At 45.8% G+C, this 17852-nt stretch overlaps 1 protein-coding gene across 5 annotated transcripts in view; it reads right to left on the minus strand.

Annotated features, from left to right (window-relative positions):
- Positions 1-5095, minus strand: part of Cacna2d3 (calcium channel, voltage-dependent, alpha2/delta subunit 3) — an 817833-nt gene extending 812738 nt beyond the window's left edge. For 3 of the 5 annotated variants that reach the window (XR_001781093.2, XM_011244938.3, XM_006518486.4), the window contains exons 1-2: positions 3966-5095; positions 3192-3273 (exon numbers count right to left, since the gene is read on the minus strand). Coding sequence is in view for 3 of the 5 variants with exons in the window: in XM_011244938.3 (XP_011243240.1) it covers positions 3192-3273; positions 3966-4087 (204 nt within the window). In the remaining 2 variants the exon portion in view is untranslated. Of the gene's footprint in view, positions 1-3191; positions 3274-3433; positions 3439-3965 lie in introns of those variants that run through there. The other 2 variants (NM_009785.1, XM_030247616.1) reach the window with 2 other exon arrangements.
- Between the last annotated feature and the right edge of the window lie 12757 nt (positions 5096-17852).

Raw genomic sequence — 17852 nt, forward strand, 5'->3', positions numbered from 1 at the left:
AGGAAGTTAATTAAAAGCTGAAGAGAGTGGGAAGCCCTGCAGTATCTGCCAGTGAAGGAGGCAGCTGACAGGCACACAGGGGCACACTGGCACTTGACTTCAGAGGGCCTCTAACAACCCCAAAACTGCTCAGAATCCCTCCCATGTTCCACTCTACAGCCCAGACACATAACTTTAAAAACTCTCTGACTCCCTGTGCTTTATAAGATCCAAATGCCTGCAGCAAATGAAATGAATAGATTGCTATTCCCATGTTCAACTAAGGCAAATAGAGGAAGCTAATTGGGCAAGCCTGCATAGAAGACCTACTAGAGCATCCTAAGCTACAGGAGGGAGAACCACAGCACCAAACACAGGAACATCCAGGACACTGATCCTGTAGGGCAGTGAACCACAGTGTTACCCATGAGTGTTTACTTTAGACTGCAAGTCACATTACCTAACAAAGCATGTTGCCAAAATGGCAGGTCTCCCAGTCTCCAAACACCCCAAAGTAGATGGCCAATTCTTCTTTCACTTATATTCACAGTAATTACTTTGTAAAGTTTAGGCCCAGGATAAAAAAAGAAAAGAAAAGAAAAGAAAAGAGAAGAGAAGAGAAGAGAAGAGAAGAGAAGAGAAGAGAAGAGAAGGCAGACAGACTTCCATTTCTAAAAACAAACATGCTACTTTGATTCATAATATGAAGTTCTGGTTAGAAAACTACATAAATACATAAAATTATATCATAACACATGCTACATTTTTTTTTTCCTTAACTGAGAATCAAATGTAAATGCCCGCACCTTACAAATGAAATTACGGTCTATTATGCAACCCAGTATTGTCACCCATGAATTCCCTTAACACAGTGTTAATGCATTTTCCAATTGAATTTTTTAACTCACTTTCAAAGCACCTCAATTGTTAGAATACAGAGAGGAGATGGATAGATGTGTGCTGTTTTGGTTTAAGGAAATAAGTCCTAATGCAAGTGGCCAGAAACTTGAAAATAAGCAGGAGGGTGACGGTACCCTTACTTTTCCAAGTGCTGCTTTGTCTCCAACACTCAGAGCATCTCCACTTTCTCACTACAGCTGGATGCTCTGAAGCAATGTTCTTCACCATTTTAAAGAATGCAGTCACATTTGGGAGATCAGCGTGGCTCAGAGGTTTCTTAAAGGTACTTCCTAAAGCATCTCATTCACACTTCTGGTCACTCCTGAAAGTATCTGCCAAGCAACCCAAAGCCCTGGGTGTTTCACAGCCCCTGTTGTGAAAGATGACAAACCCCAGTACTAGAGCAGATAAATACCCACCCTGGACCCTAACTGAAAGCACCAATTCACCTTCCCCCGAATTAGTTACAAAACGCCAGACAGCAGCAAGAAAGGGCAACAAAGCACTAAACAGCTGGAAATAATTACACAATTGTCAAGCTGCAAACTCAACAAGGGCAGAGCAAGGCTGGTGAATTCAGTCTCAGGAACCGTGCCGATGAGAAGTATCTTAGCCACTGCCAATTTGCTATTATACAATAACTAATAATGGGGCTGATGGGATCTGTGCAGCACACATGTGTGCACAAACTTCCAAGAGAAGACAAATGTATTTCATGTGTTCCCCCAAAAAATGTGAGCTAGATGCTAAGTACAACAGAGACCAAACAGGGGGTTCTTTTGGAACTGTTACAACTACAACATGCAGATGAGAAATATCTCTTTAAAGTTATACAATATGCTCACACTCAGAGCGTCTAGGAATTCAAAGCATAGGCAAAATACGCAGGCTGTGTCACAGTCCGGAGCTTGTCATATAAAACATCTGACAAGCAGGCAAAAAGCCAGTGTACAGGCAAGGCTGGACCAAATTAAAAGAATACCAGGGAGAAAGGCCATTCTTAAAAAAAAAAAAAAGAGGAAGGTAGCAGGTATGTAAATGGCTGTCTTCCATCAAGGCAGGCCAATGCATCAAGTTTTATCACTGACTACATTTCAGTGAACTTCTTCCCAGCCTGAAGGTGAACAATCTTCCCTATGGCTTGAAGGATTCAATGCCTGGCATTTTTTTTTTTCCAGCACACCTTGCTATCCTATTATTGGACAATGCCTTATTATAATATTTGAATTTCGTGTGGCAAACAGTGTCATATAATGCCCCGCAATGCTACTCTCTGAAACGGAATGCCATAAATAAAATATGGACTTGGTTACCAGGCAGCATGCGCAACACATATGGTACATTGGCCCGAAAAACACATTTTAAAATGCTTAAAAGTTAACTTAACAATTTAAGCTCTTTATACCCAGTCTCTGAGAATTGTCCCCTAAAGGCCAATCTTATTTTCTATTGTCAGGAGAATATCTGGATTAATTTGGTTCGTTTACTAGCTTGAAATTCTTTTCACCCGCTCTGGTCTCCACCCTCACCCACCCACCCACCAGCTCATTCTTTATCTTAAAGGGGATAAAGAGGGCCATATATCTCAAGATGTAATTTTAAGCTTTATGCTGCCTATTTGAATTAAAACTGATGCAACTCCTGATACCAGCCTAATAATCAATTCTCCATTCTCATTACTTTACAGAAATATATGGACGCAGACCAATTTCCTAAGTTTGTGGACCACTCTCAGAGCTTATTACCCGGCAGTGCAGCTGAGTGGAAAGATAACCACATCCATTCGCCTTATCTGTAATGATGCAATGCACCCCAGCCCTGGGTCTAGATGATTGGGGAATAATGGGATTGTAGGACTGCAGGGATGACAAACAAAGCTGCTGGTATCTCGCCAATACACTGAACCCTATGACTCCCGAGCAAGGTGGAGGCTCCGAAAACAGACGCTGCCCGCCGGATTCTGCCCCTTGGAAGAAGTTAGCATCTTTTGGCCAGGGAAGCATCTGCTCTCGCACTGAGACAGCAATACCAACAACTGCGAGAAGAGCCATGCAAACACACTGTTTCCGAGCCCCAGCCAGGACAGTGCGAGTGAGTATCCTGCTTTTCTTTGTGTTTGGAATCAAGTGTCATCTAAAAATAACCGGTTGGTAGGGAGAAGTCACTGCACAGTACAATGCCAAGAACGGGAGATCAGAGACTACTCTGATAACTGATGCAGCTCTGGGCTCACGTTTGTTTGGAAAAACTAAATCTGCCTCCATTTTCTGTGCTAGAAAAATCATCGCTGTCTGTCACCACAGAAACCTTACCTTTTGCAGAAGCTGGGAGCCCGAGTACTTGGCAGCGATGGATTTTATCTCCCCACCAAAAGCGGAGGCCCACAGCTTCACTCTATGGGGAGAAAAGAGCAGAGGGAAGAAATGTAATACCAGTGTCACCGTCACACACGCGCACACACCGGGCTGTGGCTGAAAGAGCAGGGCGATAGAACATTAAAGGAAAAAGGAAAGAAAGATTAAAAAAAAAAAAAAAAAAAAAAACTCTCTCTTACAAACTACCCGCACCAAGATGTAGAGCGCAGCGCGGGATGGGGTCCGGGGTCACCGGAGTTCAGAAGGTGTAAAGCCTGGCTCTCTAAGAAGACCACGGGCTTTCATAGAAACAATTGCCTGGTTACTTAAACACCTAAAATGAGCATCACCTGGCAAATACTACTCTGAAGAAATCCACCCATCCCCACCCCCACCCCACTTCCCGGAAAAGTAGGATGGCAAGGTAGCAGAAAAGGGGACCATTAAACAGCCCGTGGAAGTTGCAGTCTGTAAACAGGCTCTAAACTTGGCGCTGTCACTTGAGGTGAACCTCTCCAGGTCTTACTCCCCAGCCCCAGGGAAAGGGCGAGAAGGTTCCACCCTAGTCTCCCGCCACTGGGTGCTGATGCTGAGAGGCAGGTGCAAGAGGCGAGGCCCGCACCCGCCGTGGGTCCTGCCCAGCCGCACCTGCAGGCGCCCAAACTTGGGCGCCCCGGGTCTCTCTCGGGCGCTAGCCGCCCCTCCCGGGGAGTCCCAACACCAGGCACTTACACGGAGAGCGGGATCTGCTGCTCGGAGCGCACCACGTCCCCCAGAGCGGCGTAGAGAAGCGCGGTGGCTAGGAGCGCCGAGGCCCCCCGGGACGCGCAGCACAGCGAGCCCGGCCCGGCCATCCTGGCGGCGGCGGCGGCGGCGGCGACTGGAGCGGCCGCGGAGAGCTGCGCCGGGCGGGCGGTGGGCGAGCGCGCTGGGCTGCCTGCTCCGCCGCGCGCCGCCCCTCCTGCCTCTCGCGCGCCCGGCTCACTTGGGGAGCAGGGGGGGGGGGGAAGCAGCGGGGTACGGGGGGAGGGGAGGGGAGGGCGGAGAGGAGGCGGGAGGGAGCACTGGGGAGTAGGCAGGCGCGGGAGGAGGGAGCGAGACGCGCCTCTTGCCGCGGCAGCTGCCCAGCCCCGCCTCGGCGGCCCCGGGGAGTCCGGCGAGCCGCGGCGGGAGGGCGGGAGGCGCCTCGCGGGCGGAGACTCGCAAACTCAAGTGTCCTTGGCCGCCACGGCTCGTGCCTCGCCCGGTCCGGCCCACTGCGGCCGCTGAGTTCTTTACAACTCCGCAGTCCGCCGCCACGGGCGCGACTCTCGGGTGGCCCCGGGCGGTCCCCAGGCCCTGGCGACCGGAGCGGAATGGGGGTGGGCGGCTCGGGAGCGAGGCCGAGGACCCCGATGCTCCACACTTTGCCAGTAGTTGATCTGGTCAGGAGCCCCGGGGACTGGTCAGGGGCGTTGTGGTGGGGGGCTGCGGAGCCTAGAGGTGGTGCGACCCCCTCCCGATTCCCCTCACGGTTCCTTGGGAAGAGGCAGAAGTCTGGAAGAAGCCAGCGGGCGGCGGCAGCGGCAGTGGACCGGCTCGTATAGCGGCAGAACGGGCTGGGGATGGGACAAGGGGGTCGGGTTCTAGGGAGTGCACCGCGGCGTGGCCGCCCATCGCTGCTCCACCGCCGCGGCGACTGGAGGAAAGCGCGGAGGGTGGCGCTGCAGTCGCGGCGCGGGCACCCGGCGGCCGCACAGCTACCGCTGGCGTTCCGGACCACGGGCCGGGGTGCTTTCAAGCCTACTGAAGCTCGGGGTCCGGGGTCCGCACTGCTACACGGTGCACCCAGGGACCAGGATGCCCGGGCGGGAAAGGAAGCAAACGCAGCGGAAAGTCCAACCTGACCGGCAGACACCCTTAATTCTGCGGGGGGAGGAGGGGGGTTCAGATTGCTCCGAGCACGGAGGTTCCGCACACCAGCCCCCGCCCGGGAAGAGGCAGCTGAGCGCGGGCGAGGCTTCTGAATACCCACAGGGAAAGCCCCAGGATGTCTCTTTTGCCGCGGCCCCACCCTTAGAAAAACCTTGTCCCCCATCCTCGTTCAAGCTCTAGGGTGTGACTAGGAACTTTGTGGAGCCCTCGCGCGGGCTGACGGTAAAGACCCGAGTGAGGCTGAGTCATCCTCGCCTGGCGGAGCAAACTCGGGCGACCTGGGGCAGCCGTGCGCTCCTGACCTCGCCTAGTCTCCGAACGCGCCCCCGCCGCCTCGGTTCTCCTTATGTGCATGTATTTCCGCCTCTGGGATTTACAGGGGTTCTCCCCCCCCCCCACACCCACACCCTACCTAGTTCTTTGCACTCAATTGCAGAGAACTGAGTAAGGGTAGGGGTAGTATCCGGCTAGGATCCAGCATGGCTCTCCCTCACAGCAGTCTCCGGAAAAGTTATCTTGGTGGTGAACGGTTTGGATTACTGAGTCGAATGTGAGGGGCTCGTTGCCAGGCTTTTTTCTGAGTACTGGTAGACCCCAGCCTCCGTGGGCTTAAGGCCAGTCACACACCTACCTAGGGAAGCAGCACCAGGAACCCGGCCCACCAGTGCCAAGTGCACCCCACCCACGGGCAGTGTCTCCATGGATGACTAACTAGTTATAATGAATTCTCTGCTTCTGAACACACCTCCAGCCTATGAACGCATGCCAGCCCTTTCCAAACTGAACCAAGCACAGCCTGACCCCGGGGCTAGTGGTCCATATGGCTTTGACACTCAAACTGGAGGCTGGGAGGAAATTTAATTTTCTTGCCAGAATGCAAGAGTTTTCTAAATGGATGTTTGAATGAATGAATGAATGAATGAATGAATGAGTACATACTAGCCCCGATTCATAAGGTTTCATTGTCCCCTCTATGGTGGTGTATGGTAACAGCCCTTCTCCTGCATCCATCCGTCCAGTCAGTAATAGCCAAGCATCTTGGTCAAAAGGGACACAGAAGGGCATGCGGTGGGTGCTGGAGGTAAATCAACCAGGCAAGCTGCCCTTCTGGGATGTGTAGATCAGGAAGGGACAGGCTTTTCTCCAAAAGCAATAATGAGAAATATATAATTATGCACTCTGACAGAGTATCAACAATAGTGTGTATGATGAAAGAAATACATGTTCCGCCCTGATTAGTCGTGTGCCTTTAACTGATGAGAGATTGACACAGCAAAAGGATAAGAAGCAGCCAATGTGAGGGCACCAAGGTCGTGACCATGGTTGGAGGTTAAGTCACTATCCATGCCACTTGGCACAGGTGGACTCCACAGTTGTAGGGCAGCTAGAGATCTTAACCCAGAGAAAGGATTTTGAGAATTAGTAACTATTAAACAAAACAGTCCGGTACACTTACATTTAAGATGGATGCACTAAGTATTTCCTACTAGCTCAAAAATGATTTAAAGAATCTCAAAGTCTATTAAGAATCTGGGAAGCTGCCACTCAAGTCTTCTATTCCTTTTCATCATTACAACATTCCCTGAAGAAAGAGGTCTTAGTGTAAACTACCACTTGACAGAGAGGTATAATGACACCCAGAAGGGCTAAGTGACCAGTCCAAGGACCACAGCCAGTTAAAGGAAGGTCACATGGCATCAGTCCAGGGTGCTCTAAACAGCCATGGTACCTTCTGTGTTAAATGCAACATCCAACATTGAGGGTTTGGATCCTGCTATTTACACCTGGAAGCAGGCACTTCAACACACAGCTTTCAGCTGTAGCACAGAGTCCAGCCAAAGGAGACCATCCCTTGCTGACAGAACACCAGTCCTGCCTAATATAGAGCTCGCACTGGGTCCCGCATCAGTGGGCTGCTAGTGAGATGGTAAGGGCTGTGAAAAGCCAGCCAGAAGCAGAGGCTTTAAAATGCTCACCTGCTCCTAGTCTAAGAAACTCCAGGGAGATCCCAGAGAAGCATTTCTTGGAGGAGAGTTTTTGACATCCCACCCTACCCCACACTACCCCACCCCACCCCACACCTGAGCGTTTGAGCAAGGAAAACCCCTATATTTGTCATCACACCTTGAGGCTGTGAGGGTATTTAGTAAGTGGAAATAGGACCAGTCACACACAAACGTTATCCTAACCCTTAGGGATTTTCAAATGTCCCACTGGATATCAAGGAGGAAAAAAAAATTACACCTAGAACTACTGGAATTCAGAACTTAAATCTATTTTACCTATTAATATATAAATACAAAAGAGCTTGTGCATGGTTTTAATAAACTGAATGCCACTTCTGTGTTAAGTGAAGAAAGGTAACTTTGATCCTTATCAAGAGATTTTGTTTGGTAAGCAGATTTCTGTTTGTTGGTTTGTTTGTTTGTTTGTTTGTCATTTTAAAAAAAGTCACTTTCTCCACAGCAACCAGGCTTACTCACCCTGAGTCGCTCTCACAGCCCACCTGAATGGGTTTGCTTTGACATGACTTCGACATACACAGAGGCACAAACATGGACTGGCCATTACATCCTGCATTTAATCTTGCGTGAACTTTCCACATGATGGAATACCTCTTATTTTATTATAATAACATAATTTTTATTAACTTTTTCAATATTATCAGATCAAGCATCATTGATGTTTAAAAACAAAAAAATCTGACTAAAAGCTGGCCATAATGAAAATTTCAATCAAGTCTGGCAGGTAGGGTTTATCTGGGTAAAGTCTTATAGGCTGAAAAGGGATAATGACCCCAACTAGAAGGTTATGGTGGTGTTAATGGAGATGCAAACTGTTTGAAGGAACAAAACACCAAATGCTTTAGTGAACTTTCCACCCAGCTTTATCTTATACTTATTAAATGAGAAACACTTTAGAAATCCTGGGCCCTCAAGAGATGACTCATCAAGTAAAGGCACTTACCACCAATTCTGATGACCCGAGTCAGTCCCTGGAACTCATCGGCAGAAGGAAAGAACTGACTCTTGAAAGTGTACACAGTGGTACACAGACAAAGACAAACACATGAGCATACACACATAAATGTAATAAATCTTTGTTTTCTCCATCCTGAGGACACAGACAGCCTTTCCCCAGCCAGGCTCTGCTTTGGTTCTATGGATGCCTCAGGGCAATGATGCTGCTGGGCCCTCAGTTGAAGCCCGGCTCCCTGCTTCCCCATCACACCTGCACATGCTCACACAGAAGCCATCTCTCCCTACTACTGCCACCTGCTCCAGCACGCTACAGACTCATCCTTAAACTCCCTCTCCATTGATCTCTCCTCCTTTTTGCACCTACAAACACCACCTCTTTAGAAAAGAAAAATCAGACCCCAAGGTCAAGATCCTTCTATGCCTTCTGCATTAAATCAAAATGGCTCCTCACCCAGCTTTCTCTTCCATCATTATCCCTTGCTTACTGTGATCCAACCAGGCTACAGGTTAAAGCCAGGATTATTTTCTCCTGAGGCCTTTGCAGGTATGACGTCCTCTGCCAGATTCCCCTTCCCTCCGATTGGCCTGAGGTTGCTTCTCAATAGCTGAAATTTGTTTCTGTTTAGGAGCCATTGTAGCGAGAGCTTCAAGAGCCTCAGGTAAAATAGAAGTATGCACACAGTGGTGCTCTTAGCTGCCTTCGTTTCTTTTCCTAGCAGTGACCACTACCCATTGATTGGTTGATTGATTGAATCCCTCCCCACAAGTGTTAATCTCCTTCCTTATATGACTGCAAGTGGCTACAGTAAGATGTTCAGTGTTGCAAGACACAACACACATTTGCTGGAGCAGCTGTTGGACTGAAATTCCTTTCTCCTAAAAATCCCACCCTTCAACCTTCCTAGACACCATGACCCAGTGCCTTGCAAACAGCACTGAACACTCCCAATTCTGGAGGGAGATGTAAAGGAAAGAGATGAGGAAGATGTGTCCAGACACAACATCAAACGCTGGCTTTTGAGATATCAGAAGGTGGTGGTCACCACCTTTAGAGCCCGCCCTGTCATGTGTTGTTTCTAGCCCCGTGTGCTACCTGGGCTGGGGAGACTGCAGTGATGGCAGAGGTGCTCTGCTGCCCAGAGCAGTTCTACTGAGTCTGGAATGCAGCCCCAGGAATACACAGACCGGGAAACAGTCTGAGGTCCACTGTGTCCAAGCTCCTGCATGGAGTAGATGTTTGAGCAACCTTGATCTGAATTCAGCCAGATGTGATTTTCCTTTCCAATGTTTAGCCTTCCACTGACCTGGACAAAGTAGCTCCTTGAACCCCGACAGCACAGGCAATGGCAGGAAGTGGCCAGGCAACACACGCTATACCAGATGCAGCTCTTCTATTGAGCACTGCCCCAGCTCTAAGATGGTTGTCATGGGGAAGGGCAAAGAGCCACCCCAGAGGAAAGTATTTGGAGGGATCACCTGGCATGGATCATCTCCCCTAAGCCAATGCTAGCTACTGAGGCTAGAACCAACTGGTTAAGGGCTTTGTGGTCCTACTATTCACCCTAGTCCCTCTCCCAGCATGAGAACAACCACCCAGTGAGCCTCTGATCTTTATTGACAAAATGATTCTGAGTGACAGTTTGTGACCACGGCTATGCCTATATGTGCCCATGATTGTGTGTAAGAGCATATAATATGTTACATGCATGTATGTGACTGTGCATATGAGTATTAGCCATGCCATTGTATTTTCTTAGTCTGTAAATGGAGGTGTGTCCTAGGGTAAGGCAGGACTCAAGAGGCTCCCAAGAAACTGATTTCAGCTGCTCCTCCGTCTGGGGACCAGGCGTGTCACATTCACACAGCAGCACTGACTTGCACAGTGAGGTAGCACCTCAGCAGCCACCCTCTCCAGCGAAGAGAAGCCGCTCCTGTGAAACAGGAGCCCCTAAGTGAACAGTGGCAGCATATGCTGATGCTGCTGTTCTGGTTCTCAACTGGCTGAATGGGGGAGAGAAGGAAGCGTTCACGCATCGCACACCTTCTAATTGTGTGAACCGAGAGTGGCTTATTTCCATAGAGGGCAGACTGCCTGCCTTTTGGAAGCAGGAAGCATCTTCCTGGGATACGATCTGCTTCCTTTATAATAGTATGAGAAAATGCAAAGCTTGCAAATGTCCATCAAACAGGAATTGGTAAAACAAAATAATAGTAATAATGATAATAATAATAATAACAATAATAATCACAGTTTATCACACAAGGGAATTTCATTTAGCTACTTAGAAAGGGGAAGCACAACCAGACATGGGGGTGCACACATGGATCTGTTGCCCCAGAGATGGAGGCAAGAGGGTCAAGAGACCAGACTGGAGACTCGGCCTCAAAATAAAATCGAGGAGTACAGTTCAGTGACAAAGCTCTTGCTAGACTAAACAAGGCTCTGGATTCAATCTCCTCTGTACCTCATAGATAAATGAATGAATAACTAACTCATATGTTTTAGAGAAAAAGGAAAGCAGGCCCTATGTGCTGATATGCTTATATTGCAAGCTGCCCGTGTGGACATATAAGTACAAAAGCAGGTCATAGCATAGTAGATGCAGCATACACCTATCTGTGTCATATTAAAACCATGGACACATGTAGATATTTTGCTTCATATCCTCTGAATTGGCTGTAGTTTGAACATGAGGGATCCTCCATGGGACCCTGAGTTTGCATACTAGGTCCTCGGCTGGTGGTACTGTCTTGGAATATTGTGGAACTTTTAGGAGGTAGGTCCTAGCTGGAGGGGGAGAGCAGTTTTTTTTTGGGGGGGGGGGAGACTAAGAACTATTCTGCTTATAGCTTATACTTATAGCTCAGCTCTCTGCTTTCTTGCCGGTGCCACATAACAACCACTGGCATGTTCCTACCACCAGAGACTGAGCTGATCACCTTGGTTGCCCAACCACTACAGAATGTTTCCCCTGAACCCGACGCCAAAATAAACTTCCTCTCCCTTAAGTGACTTCTGTCAGTATTTTATCCCAGCAGCTAGGAAAGTGACTGGGCACAGCTGGTGGGTAAGGGACCAACTGGGAAGTAACATCCTTAGGCTGCTAACAAAGATTCCCCGTGATGAAAACACAGTTGAGGAAACAAGGGGAAACTTTGACTTTTTGCTTTTAACTCCTTGGGATTGCTTGAATCACGATGGGGAGCATGTAGAGTAGATGATGCCTAGAGTTAAACACCTGTCAAACAGCAAAATGACGTAGGTATTCACAAAGAATGGTTTGTATGTGACAGCCTGTTCCTAAAGTCATCCTTGGCAGGAAGGGCTCGTGGACAAGCAGCTGAGGAGAAGGATGCTTCCCTGGGCTGGAATAGAGCTCCTCCGTGCGGAGGAGGAAATGCTCCCTGTCTTTCAGTTGCCTAGCACCCATAGGCTCAGCAGTGCTGCTGGAGCACCCATGGAGCCCAGGAATGCATGCACTGGTGATATTTTCACTGATAACAACTATTTTCAATGCTGAATTTTATCTCAATGCTACTTTTCAATCTGTTACACATGAAAACTTTTTAAGAGGCTGTGTTATGGGGAGAAAAGATAAAGTATTTAAACTCTAGGAATAGCAATAATTGAAAAAGTAAATTTCTCTGCTACATTACTGGTACAATATGAGGTGGAAATTTCTGGTTTCTTTGAAGACTCAATGGTGTCATGTGATGTTTTTCTGGAAGCTGCCTTATGAAAGGATGTTTTGCTGAGGCAGACACGTGGTGAGAGGACTCATGATGCTTGGAAAGAGTATAAGTAGAACGTAACTCACAGTGAACAATGCTCTTGCATCGGTTTCCCTTGCAACACTTCACTGGTTTCTGCTGATGACCCTCTTGCATTGGTCTACCTTCACTGATCTTTCCACATTATGACTTTGTAGAGGGAAATGCACCACCGAGCAAAAGCATTCCATCTGCTGCTTGCTGCTTCTGCAGACTCCTGCCCATCGGGTGGAGCTTTACAGTGTCTTCTGAAATTAAGCCACCTCTACTGATTCGAGTTTTGTGTTTTGGCCTAAACTGCTGATATCCTAACAATGCAGATTAGAATTGCTCCAAAGAGCTACTTCTAAACAGATCCACAACCCTGTTTCCTATTAGCCTTTCTTTTTTTTCTACCTCAAGTAGGTGATCTAGAAGGGAGTTTGAAGCATTAAAGAACTTCGATTAAAGTGGGTTTTGAAAAATCTGAGCCTACACAATAAAACTAAAGCATTTAAATTTTCTTAATGAAATAACTGAAATCAATCTTGGGATTATCCACCCCCAACTTCTTGCCTCAGGTCAGACTCTTCAATACCATCAGAAATTGTCATGCATGCAGTGGGCTATACTTTGGATGATACATTTATGTTGATAAACTGTCTATTAAAATGTATAAACACATTCCCAAAATGCATGTTTTATTACATTTACTTATTTCATGATTTATGTATTCATTCAGTGGAGGGGTGAGGAGGAGATATGCCTTTGCCACCTCACAAATACGTAAGTCAGAGGACACCTTGCAGGAGCTGATTCTCCTCATCCACCATGTGGGTCCCAGAGATTAAACACAGGAGGTGGTCAGGCTTAGCAGCAAGCACCTTAATCAACTGAGCCATCTTACCGCCCCGAGATCTTGTTCAAGTTCTTGCAGTTCATAGTCTGACTCAGCATAGAGTAGAACTGGCAGAAAAAACTGAACGTAACCTCCTCTGTGGTACAAAGAGGAACTCAGTAGAGAGCACAGGCCCCATGTTGTGTGGTCATTACATTCTGTTGATTCTACATCTGTGTCCTTCCTATTATATGAGTTGGGGTGGAGTTGATTCCCTTTCATAGTCTGATTAGTCAAATCTTAGTGAGCAAAAAAGCAATGGCTACTTTTTCTATAGGTCTTGAACAATTATGTATTTAAAGAATGTGCCTTGAAGTTACAGAGTCAGGGTTCTTATCCAAACTCACCTGAATGAATTAGAAAGCATTGGACAGATGTGTTCTTTATTACATTCATTAAAGCAGCAGTCTCATTTAATAGATATTCTGTAAACCCTTTTAGAAAGCTGGGGATATAATTGTGAAGACGACAACATTTTGCTATAAGGACACTTATCACAATCTTGTCTATCCTAGACTAAGAAACCATGTTCATGACTGAAATGGGATGTTGGTTAAACTAATTGTGGTTGATTCATGGAAGATTATGCCGCTGTTAAGCTTGATATTGTGGCTAGGGATGTGGCTCAGTGATGGAGCATTTGCCTAGTATGCACAAGGACCTGGGTTCCATCCTAGCATCAGAAAGAGAGAGAGAAAGAGAAAAAAGAATGTGTTAACTTATATAGATTAGTGTTTGTCAACTTGATATAAGCTGGAGTCACCTGGAAAGAAGAAACCTCAATTGAGACAACACATCCATCATACTGCCCTGTGGGGGCATCTTCTTGGTTAATGATTGATATAGGATGCTCATCCTACTGTGAGCTGTGTTACCCCTGGGCAGGTGGTCCTGGGCTATATAATAACGCAGGCTGGGAAACATGACAGAAGGCTAGTGAGTAGCACTCCTCCATGGCCTCTGCTTCAGCTTCTGCTTCACATCTCTGCCCTGAGTTCCTGTTTTAGCATCACTAGATGATAGACTACAAGCTGTAAAATGAAATCAACTGTTTCCTCCATACATTGCTTTTGGTCAGTGTTCTATCACAGGAAAAAAAAAAAAAGCAAGCTAGGATACAACCTTAACTACAAAAACTCACATTGACCAGAGGTCTCTAAATATATATATTTCTACAATAGCAATCCAATGCTTTAAAATTACATTCTGTCAAGGTAAGCATATAAACCAGAAAAAAAATCTCTCAAACATCTTTATTGTTAAAGGAGTTACTATGTTTTTTCTCTTCTTTTATTCAACCATTTCTTTTATACTGTAGAAGAGACACGTACACATAACTTCTCAACCAGTGCAGAAAGTAAAAGAGGATATGAAATCTCCCTTATACCCAAACAAAAAGACTATTAACATCTTCCACTATCATTCTTGTTTAGTTCTATGTTTTGGGGTAGTTCTTTGTGTGAGTGTGTGTGTGTGTGTGTGTGTACACCACTGGATTTTTATACTCTGACCTTTTATTCTTTTTAATAACCAACTTAGACATTTTACATTGCTTTGCTTTGTTTATACTCCAGTGGTAGAGACGGAAACCCAAGCTTCAGACATGATAGGCAAGCCTTTCAAGAAGCTACAGACAAGACACGATAACTAGACTTGGTGGTCAACCTGACTACATCTGGAATGAACTACAATCCAAAAATGGAGGACACACCCGTGAGAGATTTTTCTGCTTAGTTTGAGGTGGGTGAATCCACTTCTAGTCCAGACCTTAGAAGTAGGAAGACACACATCTTTGTTCTGGATCTTGAGGCAGAAAGACACACATTTAATCTGGGCCACACATCCTGCTGGAAGCCCATATAAGGACATAGAAGAAGGAAGCTTTCCATCTTTGCTTGCTTGTCCTCACCTTGCTAGCACATCCATTCCTTCACTGGCATAAGAGCCCACTTCTTTGGGATTCCAGAATTTACAGAAGATCAGCTGAGACATCCAGATTTGTGGACTGGGCAACTGTTAGATTCTTGGACTTTCCATTCACAGCTAGCCATCGTTGGATTAGCTGGACTGCATTCCAGATAGATAGATAGATAGATAGATAGATAGATAGATAGATAGATAGATAGATAGATGGATGGATGGATAGATAGATAGAGATACCTTTTTATATATGCATATAGATTCATTCCATAATTTCTGTAGCTCTAAAGAACCCTGATTAATATACCAGAAAACATAGATATTTATGTAATGCCCTCTGTATATAGCATATGTAGGGACACAGAGGAGAGCCCTTGCTATCCTGGAAGTGGCTGCCTAATATAACGGGCTCATTAGCTTCATCCTCCCACAGTCTCTTAGCCAGTCTCCTTGGACTTGTCACAATGAGAGAGGATGTTCATATTTGCCACTTACCCCCACACATACTCTATTTCAAGTATGACTACTTGGCAAATCTATAACACTTCTTTTACATTATTAAGGTTTATTGTATGTGTGCTTATAAGTTAATTTTCCAGTCTTTGTGTACAAATTCACTATAAAACATGAGAGCCCAAAGCTATACTTATGTTAATAAACTGTTCTGTATTTGTTATTGTCAGATTCTGTGATGCCAAGGAGACTGAGTGGACCCACAGAGAACACACAAACTTCTAATACAAACAAGGCTCTTTCAAGTCAGCTTCTTTCCCCCTTCTAAAACAGCCAAATGAGTCTAAAGATCCTCTTAGTTAGGGTTTTACTGCTGTGAACAGACACCATGACCAAGGCAAGTCTTATAAAAACAACACTTAATTGGGGCTGGCTTACAGGTTCAGAGGTTCAGTCCATTATCAAGGTGCATGGCAGCATCCAGGCAGGCATGGTGCAGAAGGAGCTGAGAGTTCTATGTCTTCATCTAAAGGCTGCTAGTGGAAGACTGACTTCCAGGCATCTAGGGTGAGGATCTTATGCCCACACCCACAGTGGCACACCCATTCCAACCAGGTCACACCTATTCCAACAAGGCCACACCTCCAGATGGTGCCACTCCCTGGTCCAATGATATACAAACCATCACAGATCCATATATTCTATATTCGTTGAAGTAGAAAGTGGTTAAAGTCTCCAGGCTAAGATATTCAGATAATGGCTGACCAGGAGGGCATATGTAATGTGCAAACTGCAGGCTGATAGGAAGGTGAAGGGCAGACAGTGCCAGGAAGTCCCAGCATTAGCGATCTGGTAAACACCACTGGCTCAGCTCAAGGTAGATGCTCCATCTCCTGTGGCCATGTATATACAGGGCTGAAGCCAAACAAGACTGGAGACAGGTGCCCTCCAGGACAGAGGGGGCCACTGAAGCAAAGGAAATACTTCTATCCAAGCAATCAGATGGACAATATTTAATGACCTGTTGTTCTGACAACAGAAAATGAGAAAATACGTGGTTAGGAAAGCAGGTTGCATAGGAGACTATACTCAGTCATCTTTTCAAATGGTGATTTCAGATATCCAGCAATTTAACATGTGAGGAGAGGAAAAGGGAGGATTAGCTGGCCAGATACAAGACTAAGAGTTTATTTTAAACTGTGAAAAGAAAAGCAAAGCTTACCCAAACACACAGAAAACTCAGAAAGAGAAACGGAGACAAAGAGAGACAGAATGAGACAAAAACAAAGGCACACAAAGAAATTTTGCTTTCAAGCAGATAAATCCCGTGTCTTAGTTGGGGGTTACTATTGCTGTGACAAAATACCATGATCAAAACCAAGCTGAGAAGAAAGGGGGACTTACACTTCACCACATCATTGTTCATCATTATAGGAAGTTGGGACAGGAATTCACACATGGAAGGAACCCAGAGGTAGAACCCATGGCAGAGGCCACGGAGGGGTGCTGCTTACTGACTTGCTCACCATGGCTTGCTCAGCCTCCTTTTTTATAGAACCCAGGAGTATCTCCTTGCCCAGGGATGGCACCACCCACAATGGCCTGGGCTCTCCCAGCATCAATCCTGAATTAAGAAAATACTCTACAGCCAGATTTTTTTTTCGAGACTCTGTGTAGTCCTGGCTGGCCTGGAACTCACTCTGTAGACCAGGCTGGCCTTGAAATCAGAAATCCTCCTGCCTCTGCCTCCCGAGTACTGGGATTAAAGGCATGTGCCACCACAGCCTGATCTGAGGGAGGCATTTTACTTTCAGTTGTCTCTAGTTTGTGTCAAGTTAATATAAGAATAGCCAGCACAAACTGTAACAACTTATGTTGACAGCATAAGAAACATTGTTTCTTTATGATAGCCTAAATTCTCCAAAGCAATGAAAGATCACAACACAAGAATGCAAGAAACTCAGGTTAAACAAAATGAAACAATTGAGAGAGGGAAACATAAGTTGTTAGAGTTTACAAAAGAATCACATGAAAATGACTCTTTTAAACTACTGAAGAAATAAAGTTGAAAGAGACAGAAGAAAAGAGGATTGCTGGAGAAAACGAAGAGGCAGAGAATAGATATTATAGAATGGAAATAAAGGAAGGGTTAAAATAACACCTAGAAATTGATGACATGCTAAGGTTATCCAAATAGCCAAAAAAAAAACTATACTCCTCAAAGCAAAAAGCCAAGATAATTAGCGAAGAATATCTAAAGATATAAATATTCTTGGAAACATGAAACTTGGACTGATATCTTGAACATTAGGGAAAGGTTGTCCTGAATGGCTGGTTAGCTCTGAGATATATCCTGGAACAAATTGAATTTTAAAGATAAAGTATCCTTTAGACAAAAATATGAAGTTGCTTTCAAACAAGGTAGATCAGGACAGTATCAAGTGTCACAAGCCTGTTGAAGACTAAAGGATAGTGAACTGGTTCCCATGGGACTCTTAAGGGGAAATGTGTGGACAAGTACTTCAGATCCAACATAAGTTTCTGGTGTAAAAGTTCCATACAAAGACTAGTGGCTAATGAGTCTCAGAGAATGATCTTCTACATGAGATCTTTTTAAATTTTTATTTTATTTTTAATCCATTTTTTGGGAATTTCACATCATGCACCCCAGTTGCACTTACCTCTCAATCTTCCCATGTCTGC

The sequence above is a fragment of the Mus musculus genome, chromosome 14 (assembly GCF_000001635.26).
Source record: "Mus musculus strain C57BL/6J chromosome 14, GRCm38.p6 C57BL/6J".
In the NCBI taxonomy this organism is placed as follows: Eukaryota; Metazoa; Chordata; class Mammalia; order Rodentia; family Muridae; genus Mus; species Mus musculus.